At 47.6% G+C, this 17,565-nt stretch overlaps 1 protein-coding gene across 3 annotated transcripts in view; it reads left to right on the forward strand.

Moving 5' to 3' along the window:
• The window catches only part of XIRP1 (xin actin binding repeat containing 1), a 34,670-nt gene extending 25,512 nt beyond the window's left edge, over window positions 1-9,158 (forward strand). For all 3 annotated transcript variants that reach the window (XM_076331988.1, XM_076331989.1, XM_076331990.1), the window contains one exon: window positions 465-9,158. In XM_076331988.1, the coding sequence (XP_076188103.1) occupies window positions 465-8,159 (7,695 nt within the window). In that variant the 3' untranslated portion in view covers window positions 8,160-9,158. The remainder of the gene's footprint in view (window positions 1-464) is intronic.
• Window positions 9,159-17,565: the final 8,407 nt, after the last annotated feature.

A 17,565-nucleotide genomic window follows, 5' to 3' on the forward strand; every position in this document is an offset into this window, starting at 1 on the left:
CACCCATATCTTATGTTCCCAGACTTTCTGCAGGTCCTCACACTGTCCTGGACTCTTGGGAGCAGGAGGGAGAAGTTAACTTTTAGCTGGCTACTCTAAAACAGCCGCCTTCATGTTACTCTTGTGGTCACTCTCTCTTGCTGACACAGTCCAAACTGGGCATCTCTGTTACGCTGTAGCTGGACTGAATCCTGGGGACTGTAGACTAACCACCGCACATGCCTGGATTAGAGACCTTGCTTTAGAGCGCGTTGCTGTGGAACCAGAGCTAACACCAAGCCTGGAGCGTGTGCAGTGGTGTGATGCTTTGGAGTGCTGTGTGCTACTGAACCAAAGGTACGGAGCTTAGTAGGTGCATGGATTTCTCTTGTTGGCTGCCTTTTTCCTTTGCCATTCTCACTATTAACGGCCATGGGGTTGGGGGGTAAGACATGATGCTGACGTTTAAAACTGTTTCCCTAAAGATGTCAGAAGCTCAGAAATCATCTAAGGTTGCCATCAAGAAAATGGAAGACGACTTACCTCCCCCTCCCGCCCTTGGCTCAGTCCAGGTCATCGCTCCAGGGAGCCAGGATCTCAACCCACTCCCTGTGCCTCCTCCAAAGCAAGCCTTCTCCAAGTTCTACCAGCAGCGTCAAGTGAATGAGCTAAAGAGGCTCTACAGACACATGCATCCTGAGCTCAGGAAGAACTTGGAAGAAGCTGTGACTGAGGACCTGGCAGAAATGCTTAATACGGAAGATCCCAATGCACAGGCGTCTGTGAACCTGGACAAAGTTCTTCCAGGAGAGGTTCAGTCTATGCGCTGGATTTTTGAGAACTGGGCACTTGACTCCATTGGGGACCATCAAGCCACAAAGAAGCTGGCAGAAGAAGAGATCATTCCCGGTGGGGATGTGAAAAGTACTTCCCTGAGATTTGAAAGCCAGTCAATCAATGGAGACAGTCTGTCAACATCAGCCAAGGTATCAGAAACAGACCTTGCCAGAGGGGATGTGCATACTGCCCGGTGGCTGTTTGAAACCCAACCACTAGACTCATTAAATAAACTGTATTCGGATGAAACGGAAGTGCAGGAGGCGGTTCTCAAGGAGCCTGTCCAGGGAGGTGATGTGAAAGGTGCCAGACAGCTCTTTGAAGCACAGTCCTTGGATGCTATAGGACGCTGCTGCTCAGTGGAGGAGAAGAGCATCCTACAACTCAAGTCAGAAATCCAGGAGCTAAAAGGCGATGTTAAGAAGACTGTCAGGCTCTTCCAAACGGAGCCTCTCTGTGCCATCAGAGACAAAACTGGGAAAATCCATGAAATCAAGTCCGTCTGCCGAGAAGAAATTCAGAGCAATGCAGTCAGAACGGCTCGCTGGCTGTTTGAGACTCAGCCCCTGGATACCATCAACAAGGACACTTCCAAAGTGCAAATAATCCGTGGGATTTCATTGGAAGAAATTGGAAGACCAGATGTCAGTGGAGCAAGGTGGATATTTGAAACTCAGCCTCTGGATGCCATCAGAGAAATCACAGTTGAAGAACAGGATTTCAAGGCTTCAACAGATTTTGTCACAGGGGCAGATGTCAGTAAGCAGCGAATGCTCTTTGAGACCCAGACTCTTGATTCCCTCAAAGGAGAAGCTTCAGAAAGCACTGTAGCCAAAGAAAAAGTCATTGGAGGTGATGTGAAATCTACACTCTGGCTATTTGAAACACAGCCAATGGAAACCCTGAAAGACAATTTTGAGGTGGGACGTTTAAAGAAAGTAGAGCTCTCAGCAGAGGAGAAGGGAGATGTGAAGCAAAGAAAACATGTCTTTGAGACCTGTCCCCTTGGCAGCATCTCCAAGGCATTTGAGGAAGAAATTCCAGCCCCCAGCATGGAAGAGGTAGTGAAAGGGGATGTGAAGTCTTTCAAGACCCTGTTTGAGACTCTCCCCTTAGACAGCATTAAGCAGGCTGACGCTGAACCCGTCACCAAAGAAGAGGAGAAGATTCCAGCTGGCAACGTCAAAGCCAACCAAATCCTGTTTGAGACCACACCTCTGTATGCCATCAAGGATAGCTTTGGCAATTTCCATGAAGTCACCTCTGTAAGCAGAGAGCAAATCATCAGTGGTGATGTCAAGAACTACAAATGGATGTTCGAAACCAGGCCCCTGGACCAGTTTGATGAAAGCACCAAGAAAGTGGATATAATACGGGGGATCACAAAACAAGAGGTGGTGGCTGGTGATGTCAGAACAGCCAAGTGGCTCTTTGAAACTCAGCCCATGGACGTCATTCATCACCAAGCCATGCAAGGTCAGGAGCATCCCTCGATGAAGCGGGAGATCTCCCAGCGGGGGGATGTGAAGACCTGCAAGTGGCTTTTTGAGACCCAGCCCATCCACACCCTCTACGAGAAGGCTGAAAAGAAGCAGGAGGAGGATGGCAGTGTGCCCCAAGCTGATGTGAAGTCATACACATGGATGTTTGAGACTCAGCCCTTGGACTCCCTGAAAGGCCAGGAGGAGCAGTATTTACAAGTCAGTAAGGCGTACAGTCAGGAGGAATTACAGGGAGTTGATGTCAAAACTGTCCGGCACCTATTTGAGACTGAACCCTTGGGCAGCAGTGCTGTCGGTGAAGCTGACCGAAAGAAAACCATGCGGTACTCCAGTCGTGTGGAGATACAGTCTGGGGAAGTGTCCAGAGTGAAGGAGTTCTTTGAAGCTAAGCCCTTGGATGCAGCCACCAAACCAACATCCCAGAAGGATGATGGGACAATTGAAGCCGGATCCGTGCACAAGTTCACTTGGCTCTTTGAGAACTACCCCATGGACTCCCTGAAGGACAGCTCTGAGGGCATCCAGGAGATCCCTCCAGAGAAGGATATCAAGGGGGAAGATGTTGGAGGCAAAAGGTTCGTATTTGAGACCTATTCCCTTGACCAAATCCATGACAGAGTGGACGAGACAGAGCTCCAGAAGATCCAGAAAGACACCATGAGCAAAGCTAATGTCAAGTCCTGCACAATGCTCTTTGAAAGCCAACCCTTATATGCTATCCAGGACAAAGAGGGGAGATACCATGAGGTCACCTCAGTGCAGAAAGAAGAAATCATGAAAGGTGATGTGAAAGGCGCCCGGTGGTTGTTTGAAACTAAGCCCTTGGATCAGATCAAGAAGGAAGAAGAGGTGTTTGTGATTAGGGCTGTTACCCAAGAGGACATCAAGAAAGGAGATGTCCAGGCTGCCCGGTGGAGGTTTGAGACAGAGCCTCTTGACTCCTTCACAGGGGGAAAGATGTCTGTGCCCAGAACAGTAGATGATGTGCAGAAGGGAGATGTTCAGTCCAACAAGCAGCTCTTTGAGTCCCAGCAAGTGGGCCAGAAGAAGTACGTGAGGATGGTCAGTGTCAGTGATGTTCAGCGGGGTGATGTGAGGACATCCACTTGGCTTTTTGAAAACCAGCCTGTGGACTCCCTGTACGGGGATGCGGAGAGAGGCTCATCTATCAGTACAGTGCAGAGAGAGGACAGCCAGAAAGGGGATGTAAAACGCTGCACCTGGTTGTTTGAAACTCAGCCAATGGACACCCTTAAGGACCCAGAGGTGATGGCCAGTTCTGGAGCCCAAGAAGCGATCCCTTGTGCAGATGTGAAAAGTACAACGTGGCTCTTCGAGAGCACACCCTTGGATAAATTTAGTGCTTCTGAAAGTAGTATAGAAACAGAACTGAAAGAAAGGACCATGAAGGAGACTTTAGAGACGCTCTGCACTTGCCAGGCTATTCAGCATGATGGGATCCTCATTGAAGCCAATGATACAGAGAGTGTGAAGATGGTGAAGTACCAGCTTAGCAGCCCAGGTGCTCCAAAGATCCTGAAAGAGGAGATTGTGGGAGGCCATTTGCAAAGGATCATGCTGCAGCTCCTGCACAGAACCAATGTGGAAGCACAGAGTGTGCTGGTGGAGGAGGACAGAGAGGGCAAGATCAAAGTAAGCCCATTGCAGCTACTGGACCAGAGTGAAGCTGTTAAAGGCAAAGAGGACTTGAGCGGAAATGTAGCTAAGGCTTTACAGGGTCTCCTCAGTCAAGATGCTTCCATCAAAAAGGGGATGGTCTTACAAGAGACAAAGTCAGGATCAGTGAAGATGACTCTCTACTCTCTCCTGTTCCATTCTGTCCAGCAGAAAGTTGTCAAGGGGGATGTGAAGTCAACGATAGGGAACCTGTTGGCTTCTTCTCAGGAGCAGAAAGCAACGGCAACCATTAAGCGTGAGGACAATGAGAAGGGAAATGTCCAGCTTTTTGCGAGCTGCATTGAGAAGGGAGATCTAGACTATCTGAAGAATCTCCAGCAGGAGTCAGAGATACAATCCCTCATCTCTTCCCAAGCAGAGCAGGGGGCAGCTGTGAGTGCCCCACGGGTTGTACAGGGAGCTAAGATACATATCTTACCAAATAAAGAACAAATAGAGAAAGTAATTGCAGAGGGTGAGCCAGGGGCTATGGAGGGAGCAAAAAAGGTATTCGCATTTGAAAGCATGGGCAAAGAGGGTGCATTAGAGAGGGAGGCTGTGCATGCAGCAGGTGTGACAGGCACCACTGTGCAATGTCTTGGGAAGTCCCTGCCCACAGTGATGGGAAAGGAAGAAATTCTGTCAGGAGGGCTTAAAGTGACTACAAAGTCAATCCAAAGGGTTGCAGATGTCAGCAAGAAGGCAGAGAAAGAAGAAGCCACCACTGCCAGTTTGAAGGAACCCAAAGCTATGACACAAGGCAAATTTCCAACCCAAGTGACAGCTCAGGGGGGAGAAGTGGCTGGGAAACAGCAGAGCTTGGTGACCGGGGAAGCCAGCCAGATGCAGCCAGAAGAAAAGGCCCTTGGGAGTGATCTTCAGGCTGCAATGCAAAGCCTGAGGCTAGCAACAGCAGAAGCAAAAAACATTCAACACCATGTCCAGCGCAAGCTACAGAAGAACAAGGAGGATGTCCACATGGCCTGCAGGCAGCAGGCAGCCAGCACACAGGGAACAGTGATCCTTCAATCAACCGTACGCCAACAAGACTCTGCATCCACCACGCAGGAGAGCACCAGTACTGCCATCAGGACCACCACCACTAGAGTCCAGGAGGCATCCAAGACCCACACAAGCGTGTCTCAGAAGAGCATAGCATCACACAAAAAGGTCAGTGCTTCAGAGGAAGTACAGGGAGGACAACTATTGAGCCAGGAAAGCCAAGTTGTGCCTAGTAGAGATTTTAGCATTAAGGATGGCCTTTATACTGCCACACCCGTGAAAACCTATATAAACCCTTTTGTTGAGTCTGATTACAAAGAGCAATCAGTGCAAGAAGAAAGAGATGTTATTATCAGAGGGGATGTACAGACAGCTATCAGAGCACTGCAAAGTGCCGCCACAGAACAGCGCCTGGTAGAAAAGGAGGATGTTGTCCGAGGTAATTTAAAAGCCACACTTCAGTCGCTGGAAAAGTCTAACGTTAATGTCTCCAGAGGGGATTTTAAAGCCGCTATGATATACAGAAATGCAGGGCAGTCCTATTCTGTGTGTAAAAAGAAAAATGAGACTCAAGTCGTTAGTAACCAGACTGCTGTAGTGGCTTCAGGGTCGCAGGCTGATAATGACTTTCCTCCTCCTCCCTCAGCTGCTGTGATGAAAGCAGAGCATTGCCCACCCTCAACTACAGCAACAAAAGAAGGTGCCCTTCCACTACCAACCAGCAAAGATGAAGCCCCAGGATGTTCTGCACCTCTCCAGTCCCCTCTTCTTGCCCTCCCTTCTCTGTCCTGCAAACCCAGTGATCAGAGTCCTGTAGAGAAGCCCAGGACTCCTCCGAAACCAGAAATTACTGCCCCACCCAGGAAAAAACCTGTTCCCCCTCCAAAACCTGAGCACCTCTTACACGAGGCACATTCTGCCTTTGCAAATAACAGCACAAGCAGATCAACCAAACCCATCCCTCCACCCCTGCCTCCGAAACCTCCAGGCCTGAGGGAGATCAGCAAGCCAAAGTCTCCCCCCATGGAGCTAGGATTAAGCTGCGTGGAAGTAAGTGAACAACCAGGCCATGGGGAGGTTCAGACAAAATGCTGCACTTTGGAGACATCTGTGAACAAGCCTGTCACAGGTCAGGGTATGAGCCCTGAGAGAAAGCTGCCAAAAAACACTGCCAAAACCCCTCTTCAAATGGCAGAGGAAAGGTACAAGGCCAGCAAAGGAGGACAAGGAAAAGTGGAATCAGACAGTGCTAAGACTTCAAAGCCAATAAAAAATGGAGTGGTCAGTTTTGAAGTCGAGCATGAAATGATGACCGGGAAAGCAGCAGCTCCAAGGAGGTGCCCAGGTGAGGTGGTTCAGAGGCATATAGACCGGTGCCAAGATGAGAATGCGTGCTCTTCAGTATCACATCCAACCTGTCCTGGTAGAGCACAGACACTTAATGTGCCAGGACAGACTGAACCAAGCACCTCCCCTGTGGGCCACACCACTCGTCCAAAGAGAGGAGATGACATTGCACAAAATACCACATCCAAGGTGGAAAGGGAAAGTGTGTCTAATTCTTATGGATCGCGGGATAGTCAGAGAGTCGTGCAGCAGGTGAATGAGAGGACACAAATGTGTCATTCAGTGTCCTTCCATCAGCAGCCAATGAACCCCTTTGAGGAGCAACAGCAGGGGAATAGTGGGCAATTGAAATGTCCTGATGGGGAGGCAGAGGCACCTGCTCAAGAGAAGCCAGCAGTTGTTATGAGAGAAAAAAACAAGAGAGAAACAGAAGATGAGCGTCGGAAGAGGCTGTCAGTGCACAAAGAGGAGATCATGAAAGGCAATGTCAAGGAGGCTATGGAGATTTTTGAGAACCTCAGGAGACAGGAGGAGCTGCAAGAGATCTTGACTCGGGTGAAGGAGTTCGAGGAGGAGACAAGCAAAGTGGACGTGAAAGCTCTGAAGAGCTTCTTTGAGAAGGTCCCTGACTGGGTTGTTCGTCAGAAGGCCCACCAGGCCAAGCAACAGGACAGGGCTGAGACACTGGCAAAGGAGGACGCTGACAGTGTCTCCTCAGTGGAGCTGGTTTTCGGGGACCTGGAACGAGCAAGTGCTGAGATTATCCACCTGAAGGAGCAGACACTTGCCCGGCTCCTGGACATCGAGGAGGCCATCAAGAAAGCTCTTTATTCTGTCTCTAGTCTCAAGTCTGAGTCAGACATCGCTGGGCTCTCAGGGCTGTTCAAAGAGTCTCTGGGGAACACCCAAAGCTCTGTGAGCAGCAGCAATATCCGCAAAATCAGTATTGTCTCAAGCAAAGCCAAGCAGGAGGGAATCACACTGGAGACAGGGGAAGCAGCATCTGTGGAAGGCACAAAGGTGGCAGAAAAGACTGAGGTAACCAAGGCAGAGCTAGAGGTCCCCCGCCTCATTCAATCTCGCGTCAGCTCTCCCTCCTCACCTTCCTACATCTCCATCGAGTCTGCTGCCAGGAAACCATCAGAATCACCCAGGACAGCACATTCCCCCTGGGATGTCCCTTCACCAGACTGTCTTGACACTCCAGAAAAGAGGGATGCTTTTGCTCAGGACAGCTTTAGCTCCTTTAACCATCTATCAGCAGGGTCTAGTGGGCATGACATGACCCCCTTTGACAAGAGACCAGAGCCTGTCCAAACAAAAGTTGAGCTGAGCTCAATGAAACAGCACACCCTTGGCAATGCCAACCACCCAATCAGTGAGAAAGAGAGGTGCCCTCTGGACACCTCCAAAGGCAGCTGTCACTGTGGGATGAAAGGAGGCTTTTCGGACTACTGCTCCCTGAATGTCCCCAGCCCGCAAAATCCACGGAGGCAGAAAAGCATCTTGGAGCTGCAGACAGGGCCCGATGGGTCCAAGCTCTATGGAGCCACCCGGACTGTCATGGAGCAGTACGAGGAAATGGACCAGTTTGGAAACAAAATCATCACTTCGTCCACCACAGTCACCAAGCAATCTGAGACACAAACTTCTTCTACCTGCGATGTGGTCTCTCATCCCCAATATGAGGTATCTGCCTCACCCGTGTTTCGGAGGTACTTGAAGAGCCCAGGCGAAGACTTCCACAGCAACGGCAGTTTTCAGGAGCCAGGAGTGGTCTTTGTCACCTTTGGCAACTCCAAGCCAAAGAAATAGGAGATTCTGGAGAGCAAGAGAGAACTGTATAAGAGAAAAAAGAAAGTCCACCATAAAAAAAAAAAAAATCTCCTGGTTTATCCACATTACACACAGGGATTCATCTACACCCTAAGGACTTCTCAGGGTCATTGTCTTGGTGTTTGCATACAGACAGGACAAACAGTCTGCCTTGACACTGGAGGAGAACAGCCTTCACCTGGCCAACCCAACAGACTTGGTGCTGCACCACAACCCAGAGCCCTGACACTGTTAGAAGCACAAGGGAAAAATCCATCCATGGGCACCTTAGGGTAGCTTCTTCCCCCTAGAGTGTTTGGGGGTGGGGGTGGGGGGTGTGTGTGTATCCGGCTTCTCTGAACTAATGCAGAAGAAAGGATAGGTAGGATCAATTAAAGAACCAACCAATCTGGTCATTGGCAAACAATCACCTTTATTCTATCTTCTTTTTCTACTTTCAATACAGACTTTCCAAGAAGGGCATCCTAAACACATATATATACACATGCTCATATTGATGGGTGGGTTGGATAGGTTTTCTCTTAGCCGTTAACAAAAGAAAAGGAAAAAAAAACTCTCAAATTGCTGTCACTATTGGGGTTGGGGGAGGTATCTATCAGTTTATTTTTCAGTTCCTGGAAAGTACTCGATGCTACTGAAAATTGTCAAGCCAAGACCTACAGCTATTATCAGTGCTGTTCCCCCAAAGAAAGATGCTATGAAAGATTCTCTACTTGAGTCAGAATGGTTACTGCTTTCCTTTCTTTATTTTTAGAATTGTAATTTATTATTCAATATATACAAAAACCTTATTTTAGATTTTCCATGCTTTCATACATGTTTACTGTTTAAATTCATTTTGAGACTTTGTAAAGCAATTTTCTTTTTATTATGACTTTGTTTTGTACATTCTCAACTCAAGATTTTAGATATTTTGTGGCTTTTTTTTTTTTAACTTCTATTGCTGCGTTCTGAAGGTAAACATTACCTCTAAAAATATTTTGGTCTGGTTGAGTTTCTTTTGTTGAGTGCTTGTTTCCTTTCAAAGTACCTAGAAATCATCTCTCAATGAACCAGGTGAATCACATATTGAGAGCACCCTAAATCACTGGAAGGGTTTAGTCTACGTCTTCTTCACAATGTGGGTGGATTAACAGCCCTGCAGCAAGCAGCATTCATACTCTTGTCTGAAAACTGAGTGGAGTCCAGGGTGATATACACCACCCAATCCGGAACCCTGTGTAGGTGTGTGGAGACTGGGTAGGATGTATACACCAAGAAAGGTCTGAACACTTGCCCGTACCCATTTCCTCCACGTGAGAAGGCAGCTGAGGTGTTGTGTGTCCATTAGCCTTACAAGGAGGGGCAGTTGATGAACCAGCCGTTGCTCAGTGCTGTGCCTCAGCTCACATCACGGGTTGGCCTCAGTTTGGGAACGAGGTGAGCAAACATGGAGTTTAGTCCAGGTGTAGGAGAAGGTGAGGAGCCTACAGAGTGACTGGATGGTTTCTCAGGCAGCTGTGTCCTACCACCTGGCTCAGACTTAGGCTACCAACCCCTGGTCTGATTGTAGACCTCCTGGCTGGTCTATGGCAAGCCACCTCATCTCTCAGTCCATCAGTTTACTTTTCTGCAAAAGGGGACAGTAACCTCATTCTAAAAACCACCATGTTTCAGTAAGATCTTGTGGTTAATATTTTCTTTTTTGCTCTGAGGGAAAAGAGCTCACATTGATGATTGAAGAGCAGGACACTGGGGAGGAAGGGACTGTTTCAGCGTCTACCACTTCATAACCCTGAGTCCATAGCTAGGTTTTTAAATAGCAAATAACATCTCACATCATGCAATACCTTGTTCAAGGTGTTGTTGACCAAGTAGAAGTTCTGTTTCAACCCCCAGAAAAGCAAGCACATACCCAGAGCTCTTTGGTTTACCTCTAGGACCCCATAAAGTTGAAAGTGAGATATGCCAAAAGAATATCATTTTCAGTTCCGCCAAAGAATATACCAAAGGCTGAGGTAGAAGAGCAGATCATCATAAACTGAGTGTATCTGGTTTCAGGGAATCAAAAACAACAACTGCTTAGACCTTCCCAATTGTTTTAGTAAGACCAACTGTAGAAACAGAGGAGAATCAGTAATTTGGAGCTGCTTTTCAAAATTTTTCCAACACTGCTTTCTTATCCTTGATTGTTTCTCGTCTTAACTTGTTTCAGGATGCCCATAACACGTTTGTTTCATTTCATTTTAAGGACAGCTGCAGAGCAGTTTTAGTAAGCTGCAAACGGGTTGCTTGGGCAATGAAAATGATTCCACAGGAACTCAAATAAACCCAGATATGCTGCACTGCCAGTGCTTAAAAATACTGATCTTATTGTTTGTGTTTCTGGTTTCACAGGATTTCTAAATGTCTCAATGAGCCATTTATGAGGCTAAGATCATTTGAGATGTGTTTGTTTCATGGTATTTCCATCAGCCAGGAACTGAAATGTCATGAGGGGACAGATGCTGCATTATTTCAGGACCATACATGGCTCCTTGAAGCACTGAAAGAGCTGGAGAAAAAAACAAATGCAAAGGTTTGAAACTCAAATACAAGCTGAAGGATCAGCTCATATTCTCAGACCTTGCAATAATAAACCAGCAGAGCACATACAAACTTTCAAATCCCAAATGAGTTGTCATAGTTCTTCTGAGATCTTTGGATACAAGACATGACATTGTTCACCATTCTTTGTCCTAGTGGGTCACTACATTCTCACGCAGTGCTAGGTAGATATTTTCAAGAGCAAAATGGCTGGGAGAATTACCTGGGCCAGTGGACAGAGGACAGATGGCCTTGCCTTAACTGTATGTCCTTGAGTGGTCAAAGGACAAATTCAGCTACAGATCTGGTTCCCTTGCAGCAGTAGACATGAAATGCGCCACATTTGAAGTGCCTACGTCAAGTACTACCCTTCCCAGCTCCATTTCAGCCACTGGTCTCCCTGAGGATGCTCAGTCTTAGGTCAGAAAGCTTTGTGCTCACCATCTTCTCCACCTATCAGTAACACAGGCATTTTCAGGCTGACCCCTCCTGCTATAAAGATTTTAAATCACCTAGGGGAAAAAAGGCAACAGCTGATAAGCCATAAGCCAGCTGCAACTTTCAGCATGGCAGTAATCAGCAGTGTGCTAGAAGAGCCTTCCAGGAACACTCTGTAGCTGCTTTTCACAGAAGTATTAAGATAATTTCCTTGCCCACAGTGCCATTCAATTGCTGCTAATCACCTCTCTATCTTCCAAACCATTAGGAAGGCTTATTCCTGGGGCTGATAAAAATACCTCTGAAGAGCAAGAGTATTTGCCATGCATCAAACAGTGAGCACTTAAAATAAATCCCCTGGTGAAAGAGACCTGCATCCCCTATAAAAGATTATCCCACTTTGGAAACACACTCCAGGTGTACATACATTCATTCCCAGCTAAGAGTAGAGAGATCTTGTTTGTTTGCTAAACAGCTCTGCTTCATTCCTTGGTCATGATTAAAGGAAAGCATTTTTTTCTTATACAACAGAGACATGTCAACAGTTACTCTCTTCTCTGCCAGGACACACACCTTCGTGCTGTATGAGAGCTCATCACTGTCAGAGGAAATGCCTGCCAGAGTACCGAGATGTAGCTGTGATCTGTACTGCCAAATACAACAAAGTTGATCCATTGGCTGAGATTTATTATCGCCAAGACTGGCACTTTGCTCCATCGTCACAGATGATGCTGCGTTCATGCAGCTGCCCATCACCACTCACTGTTCTTTGCCAAATAGCCTGCTCATTTCCTCCAGTGAAATGAAATCCATGCCAAAGGTGCAGACCTTCAATTTCTCTTGGAGAAACATGGCATCACTTTCCATCTGGTTTCTGCTACCATTTTCCACTTGAAGGATCTATCTTATCTCTGCACGAAAGCATATTTCTGCTTCACCTTCACCAGCACTGCCCTCCCATTGGCATCAGCACAATTCTGAGTCACATTGGTGAAATTCATCTTGCCTAACCAACTGATTTTGTCCAACTACATGGGCCTATTGTAGGGTAGTTGTATCACCTTCTAGATTCCCTTAACTGGACCTCCACTGAGTATACTGGGAGTTTAGACACCCATTACATACGTAGACACTTACAGAACTATGGTCTCCTCTCTGTAGAGGACTGGAATAGCAGAGGTATGCTGAGATCATTGCAAACTGAAGGAAAGACAGGGGGGTTATTTGTATACTTCCCTCTAGAGAGAGGGAAGAAAACTGAAGACGTTAAACTCTTCTTCTTGAAAGTGTTGTCATAGGAAAACAAAGATGACTTGACCTTACTGATATGTTCAGCCAAAATGAAGGTAATTAAAAAAAATTGGTCCCCCGGGTGTCTGTTGCAAATAAAAGACAGGGTTCTTGTTCCCTTGTCAACTCATCTCTTGAGATATAGAAACACCTTTCATGTTTCATAGAGTCATAGAATCATAGAATGGTTTGGGTTGGAAGGGACCTTAAAGATCATCTAGTTCCAACCCCCCTGCTATGGGCAGGGACATCTTCCACTAGACCAGGTTGCTCAAAGCCCCGTCTAACCTGGCCTTGAACACTTCCAGAGAGGGGACGTCCACAACTTCTCTGGGCAACCTGTTTCCTCGGCAAAGCTAAAATCTGGCCATCAGCCCACTCCACATAAGAGCAGAGAGTAAACTTGCCTTTTCTCTAAGCTGACAACACTGCAAACTAGGGTGAGCACATATTGAACAAAAAGCCGGAGGGATCAGAGAACACCAGCAAAACTCTATCAAATCAAACTGTGGCAAATTACCCCCAACAAAGAGGCAGAGACACCCTCATGTGAGGGAGTATCAGTACTCAGAGCACTGACCTGGTCAGTCAGAGTTAGGTTAGGCTCAGCTGCGGTCCTCCTGGGGCTTTAGACAGACTTGACTTGCAGATGGACTCACCAGGTAAGCTGAGCCTCCGCTTCGCACCACAGTGAAAAGGAGGGCACAGAGATACCCACATTGCCACCAGCATCCTCTGGCTTACTTGACCATGCAGACAACCTGGAGCTATTTCTGCAGCTAGGCTGATGCCCAAGCTTCTTTATTCCCTTTCTCTCTCCACTAATAAAATAGCTGGTGTTGGCAATGCTTTCCAGAGAGATTCCCTGGGCTCTCCACATAAAGTGGTGTCTGAAGAATCAGATCATGGTATAAAATACAGTCCACAGAGTAAACATACTGGAGTAAACCACCAGGTTTATGGAGCTGTGGAAGCAGTGATTTCGGGAGTTGCCCAGCCAGAGTTTTTGAGTCAGAGCCTCTGAACAATGATGTTTCTTACCTCACTCAAGGCTTTTAAATGATTCAACTGAGTGAATCATTTGCTCTCAATCAAATTAATAATTTCTCTCATCGGGGATCCAAGGGTGTCTTGTCTTTCTGTCCTGACTGAAAATTAATGCTGACCTATCCAAGATGACAAGTAAATTGAGTCAGACAGGAATCTGAACTCTCACAACAGATCTGCAAAGGAACATCAACAAGAAAACCCAACACAAGCAGAAGATTCAGCAAATTAGCTTGCATATGCATTTCCAAGTGGTCATGATTCAGAGTTATTTAACTTCAGTTTCTCCTTCTTCTTCAGCCCATGTTGAAAGAAGTGTGTGCCTCATGCCTGCAGCCTGTCTACTCCATGGAGCGTGTGGTCACTGACAAGGTCTGTGTGCACCGCTCATGTTTCTGCTGCCAGGTCTGCGGGAGGAAGCTGAGGTGAGTGGTAGGACCCAAGCGCATTTATTTTTAAGGGATGTCCGAGTAGTTTCCATCACAATAGTCCAAGCGTAATTCCAACAGGGCAGGCTTCAGGAAATGAGAAAGGGCAGAGAGTTTCCCTGATACAATCTGCCTCTCCATCACTAGAGTCTGAAGACTGCTCACCTCAAGCTTGTAGACACCTGTGGATCAGGAATCTGCATGGTGGTGCACAGGTGAGCTGAAAATACAAGAAATATTTACAATTTGGGAATGCTGATATGGAATTTAATTGGAGGAGTCGTTTGGGTGCCACACATGTTCATGGAGTCAGGTAGGTTGGAAGGTACCTCTGGAAGTCTGCACCCAGTCTCCTGCGGAGGAGGGTCGGTAGCTCAGAAACATGTCCAGGAGAGGTGTGAATGGCTCCAAGGATGGAGATGCCACAACCTCTCGGCTGGGGCCCCTCTTTCAAGATGTGACCACCAGTGACAAGGTTTTTTCTTATATCCCATCACAATTTCCCGTGTTACAACTTGTTCCCATTGCCTCTCATCTTGTCACTGTCCACCTCCAAGAACACTCTAGCCCTGTCTTCTCTGTAACCTCCCATAAAATAGACACACACAGCAATGAGTTCCTCCCTCTTAACCTTCTCCTTACAAGACCTAGCTAACCCAGCTCTCAGCCTCTCCTCAGATGACACGTTCCAGGTCCCTGACCACCTTGGTGGCCTTTTGCTGGACTCCTTCCAGCATGTCAGTGGCTTTCTTGCACTGAGGAGCCCAAAATTGGACAAAGTACTCCACAAGTGGTCCTACAAGTGCCAAATGCAGAGGAACGGTCACTTCTCTTGACCAGCTGGCAGGGCTTTTGCTAATGCAGCCTAGGATGTAGTTGGCTTCTCTGTCACAAGGGCACACTGCTGGCTTGTTTTCAGCTTGTCAGTCACTGAGACACCCCAGTCCTTTTCTGTGAGGCTGCTTGCCATCCTCTTGGCCCCCCAGCTGTACAGACAGTTTCTCCCATAATGCAGTTGTTGTATCATGGGAGCCCAGTTTTACCCAGTGCAGTTTTACCCATATGGTCCATGCTGTGCATACACAGGGAGAGATAAAGTGCTGGTATGAAGCCTGGCCCATAAATGAGAAAGGGATTGCACATAACCTGGACTACAGCTCTCAGAGGTATTGTAAGGAAATGTTTAATTTTTCACATGTTTTGGTTTTTGAAAGAAAAATCAAACATAACCCCAGAAAACCGACACTACTTTTGAAAGGTTTCATTCTTCAAACCCCCTCCCGTCCCCAACAGTTTCCACTGAAAAACCATTTTGCTGAAAAAATTGTCCATCAGTGCTACTGTTAATCCTTCCCTCCCACAGAGCAGCTAACAGCTATGCCAATGTGTGTTTTCCAGCTTGCAAAACTATGCTGCCCTCCATGGGGTGTTTTACTGCCAAGTCCACTACAAGCAGATGGCTGGAGCTAAAAGCAGAAGTGAGACAGAAAGGCTGGAGCACCAGCTAGGAGACCACCAGGTTCAGCGAGTGACAATGGTAGGCAGAGGACCACAGCCCCAGGACTGGTATAACACGGCCAAAAAGAAGACTGAAACAAGAGAGAAACCCACATCCTTCAATGCACAGTGCAGCTTGCAGCTGGCTGAGCACAGGCAAGAGCTGAACAGCAGGTCTGTCCTCTTAGGGAACAAGCTCAGAAGGGGCTGGCCACCTTCAGAAATGGCTGTAGATGGAAAAACTGGAAAGGGAGCCTGTTCCTGGAAAAAACCTGCACTGAGCCTGCAAACCTACCAGGCTGCGGGCAGCAGGGCAGGCAGGATGGTGCTCAGAGGTCAGGAGGGAAAATCAGCGGTGGAGGCAGCAGTAGAGAAGGGAAGCTTCTTACCTGGTGTCACCTATACCAAGGAAAGAGAGCAAGCGTGTTCCTGGCCCAAGACCAGAGAACAGAGAGATGGTGAAAAGATTGGGGATGGGGACGTGCCCGAAGGGAAGCAAGGGGTCAAGGTGTCACAGCGAGTGGCTGCAATCCAGCAGGGCAAAGCCCAGTTGAAGAGAGGACCTGCCTCTGCCTCCTCCCCTCTAGCCCTGGAGCCTGTGAAAACCCTGCCTCATGGCTCGTTTGTTGTCCACCATGCCACATGTCAAAGCACTAAACCCACCAACTGGATGTACCTGGGGGGCACAGGCGGCTGTATCCTCTCTGCTGCAGAGCTCCCAGTGAAGGAAAACAAGGTCTGTGGCTCTCTAAGCACACCCAACGAAGGAGGCACAATGCCTGCAGTGACAGACGACAAGCCTGAACTGGCCGTAGCCACCCCAGCTACTTCAGGAGACAAGCATCATCTTGGAGAGAGAATGAACAGCTCCCAGCCCATCTGTGTGCAAGGAGAGCCCGAAATCAGAAACACCACAAGTATAGAGCTAAAATGTGGAGCTGAGGGTGTTTATCCCCCTGAAAATGAAGCTGAAGAAGCCCATTGCCTCTCTGGTGTGTCAAGGACCCCTTATGTATCTTCTGGCTCCTTGGAGCCAGGAGGGCCGAGTGTGTCACCTGAGACCGCTGAGCTGGTGAATGAGAAATCAAAGGCAAACACTGATGAGTTCCTGGGGAAACAGATACCAGTAACTTTGGGGGAAAATATGCAGCCATCCAGCATAAGTCATTTGCCTGGAATTGAGAGCAAAGGGGCAGAATTTGAGAAGACAAAAGAAGTGAAACCAATAAGTACATCGGGGTTTCTGGAAGAGCCCAGTCCTGAGAATACATCTCAGGAAAACAAAGCAGAAAAGAGCAGAGTCTTTTCACCTGGTTTGCCAGATAAGATAGATGACCACAGTGTGTCCTGTCTACAAGAAACAGAACCTCAGGGCACATGTGGCCCACTGATAACTAACCCTCATGAGGATACTTTGAGACTTGATATAAAATCATCTGGCAAGGGTTTTCCAGTATCAGCAGACACACCTCTGAAAGGAACTTGTGCCACTTGGCCCTCACATGATGAAGTCAACAACTCCAAGTCAAAGGATCCCAGAGAAGTTCTTAGTGGAAACATCTTTCACATTTCTGAACAACCAGCCAAGACATTAGACTCTTCCAAACCGAATATATCTTTGGACAAATCCGGAGGTCATCCAGTGGGTGAAGAAAAAATGGATCTGAAACTCCCAGGGGAAAGCACTGTGCATACATCAAGGCCTGGTGCCCTGAGCAAAGAGACCAGAAGCAATCAAGCCTGCAGAGAGATGTTAGGTAAAGGTTCCAGGCTTGGGAAAAACCCCTTCACTACACTTTTTGGTTCTGAAGACAAAGGCAGCACTCCCAAGAAGGAAACAACAACCCAAAGGAAACCTACTAAGCCCCAGTCAGCCCTTGTCACTTTGTTTGGTTACTCCTCAGAGAAGAAGCAGAGTCAACAAGAAAAACCTGCAAGATCCTCAGATGACAGGCCAGAAAAGCCCCAGGGCCTCCTCAGCTCCTCCAGCCAAGCAAAACAAAAAGCCCCCAAGAATGATCAGCTGCCACAGCCAGGAAAGATGGAGGTCTTCCCTAAACATATCCAGGAGAGCTCTGAAGGCTTCTCAGGTTCTATTGAGGGCAAGGAGACTGATGTCC

This window comes from Aptenodytes patagonicus, chromosome 2, assembly GCF_965638725.1.
Source record: "Aptenodytes patagonicus chromosome 2, bAptPat1.pri.cur, whole genome shotgun sequence".
NCBI lineage: Eukaryota > Metazoa > Chordata > Aves > Sphenisciformes > Spheniscidae > Aptenodytes > Aptenodytes patagonicus.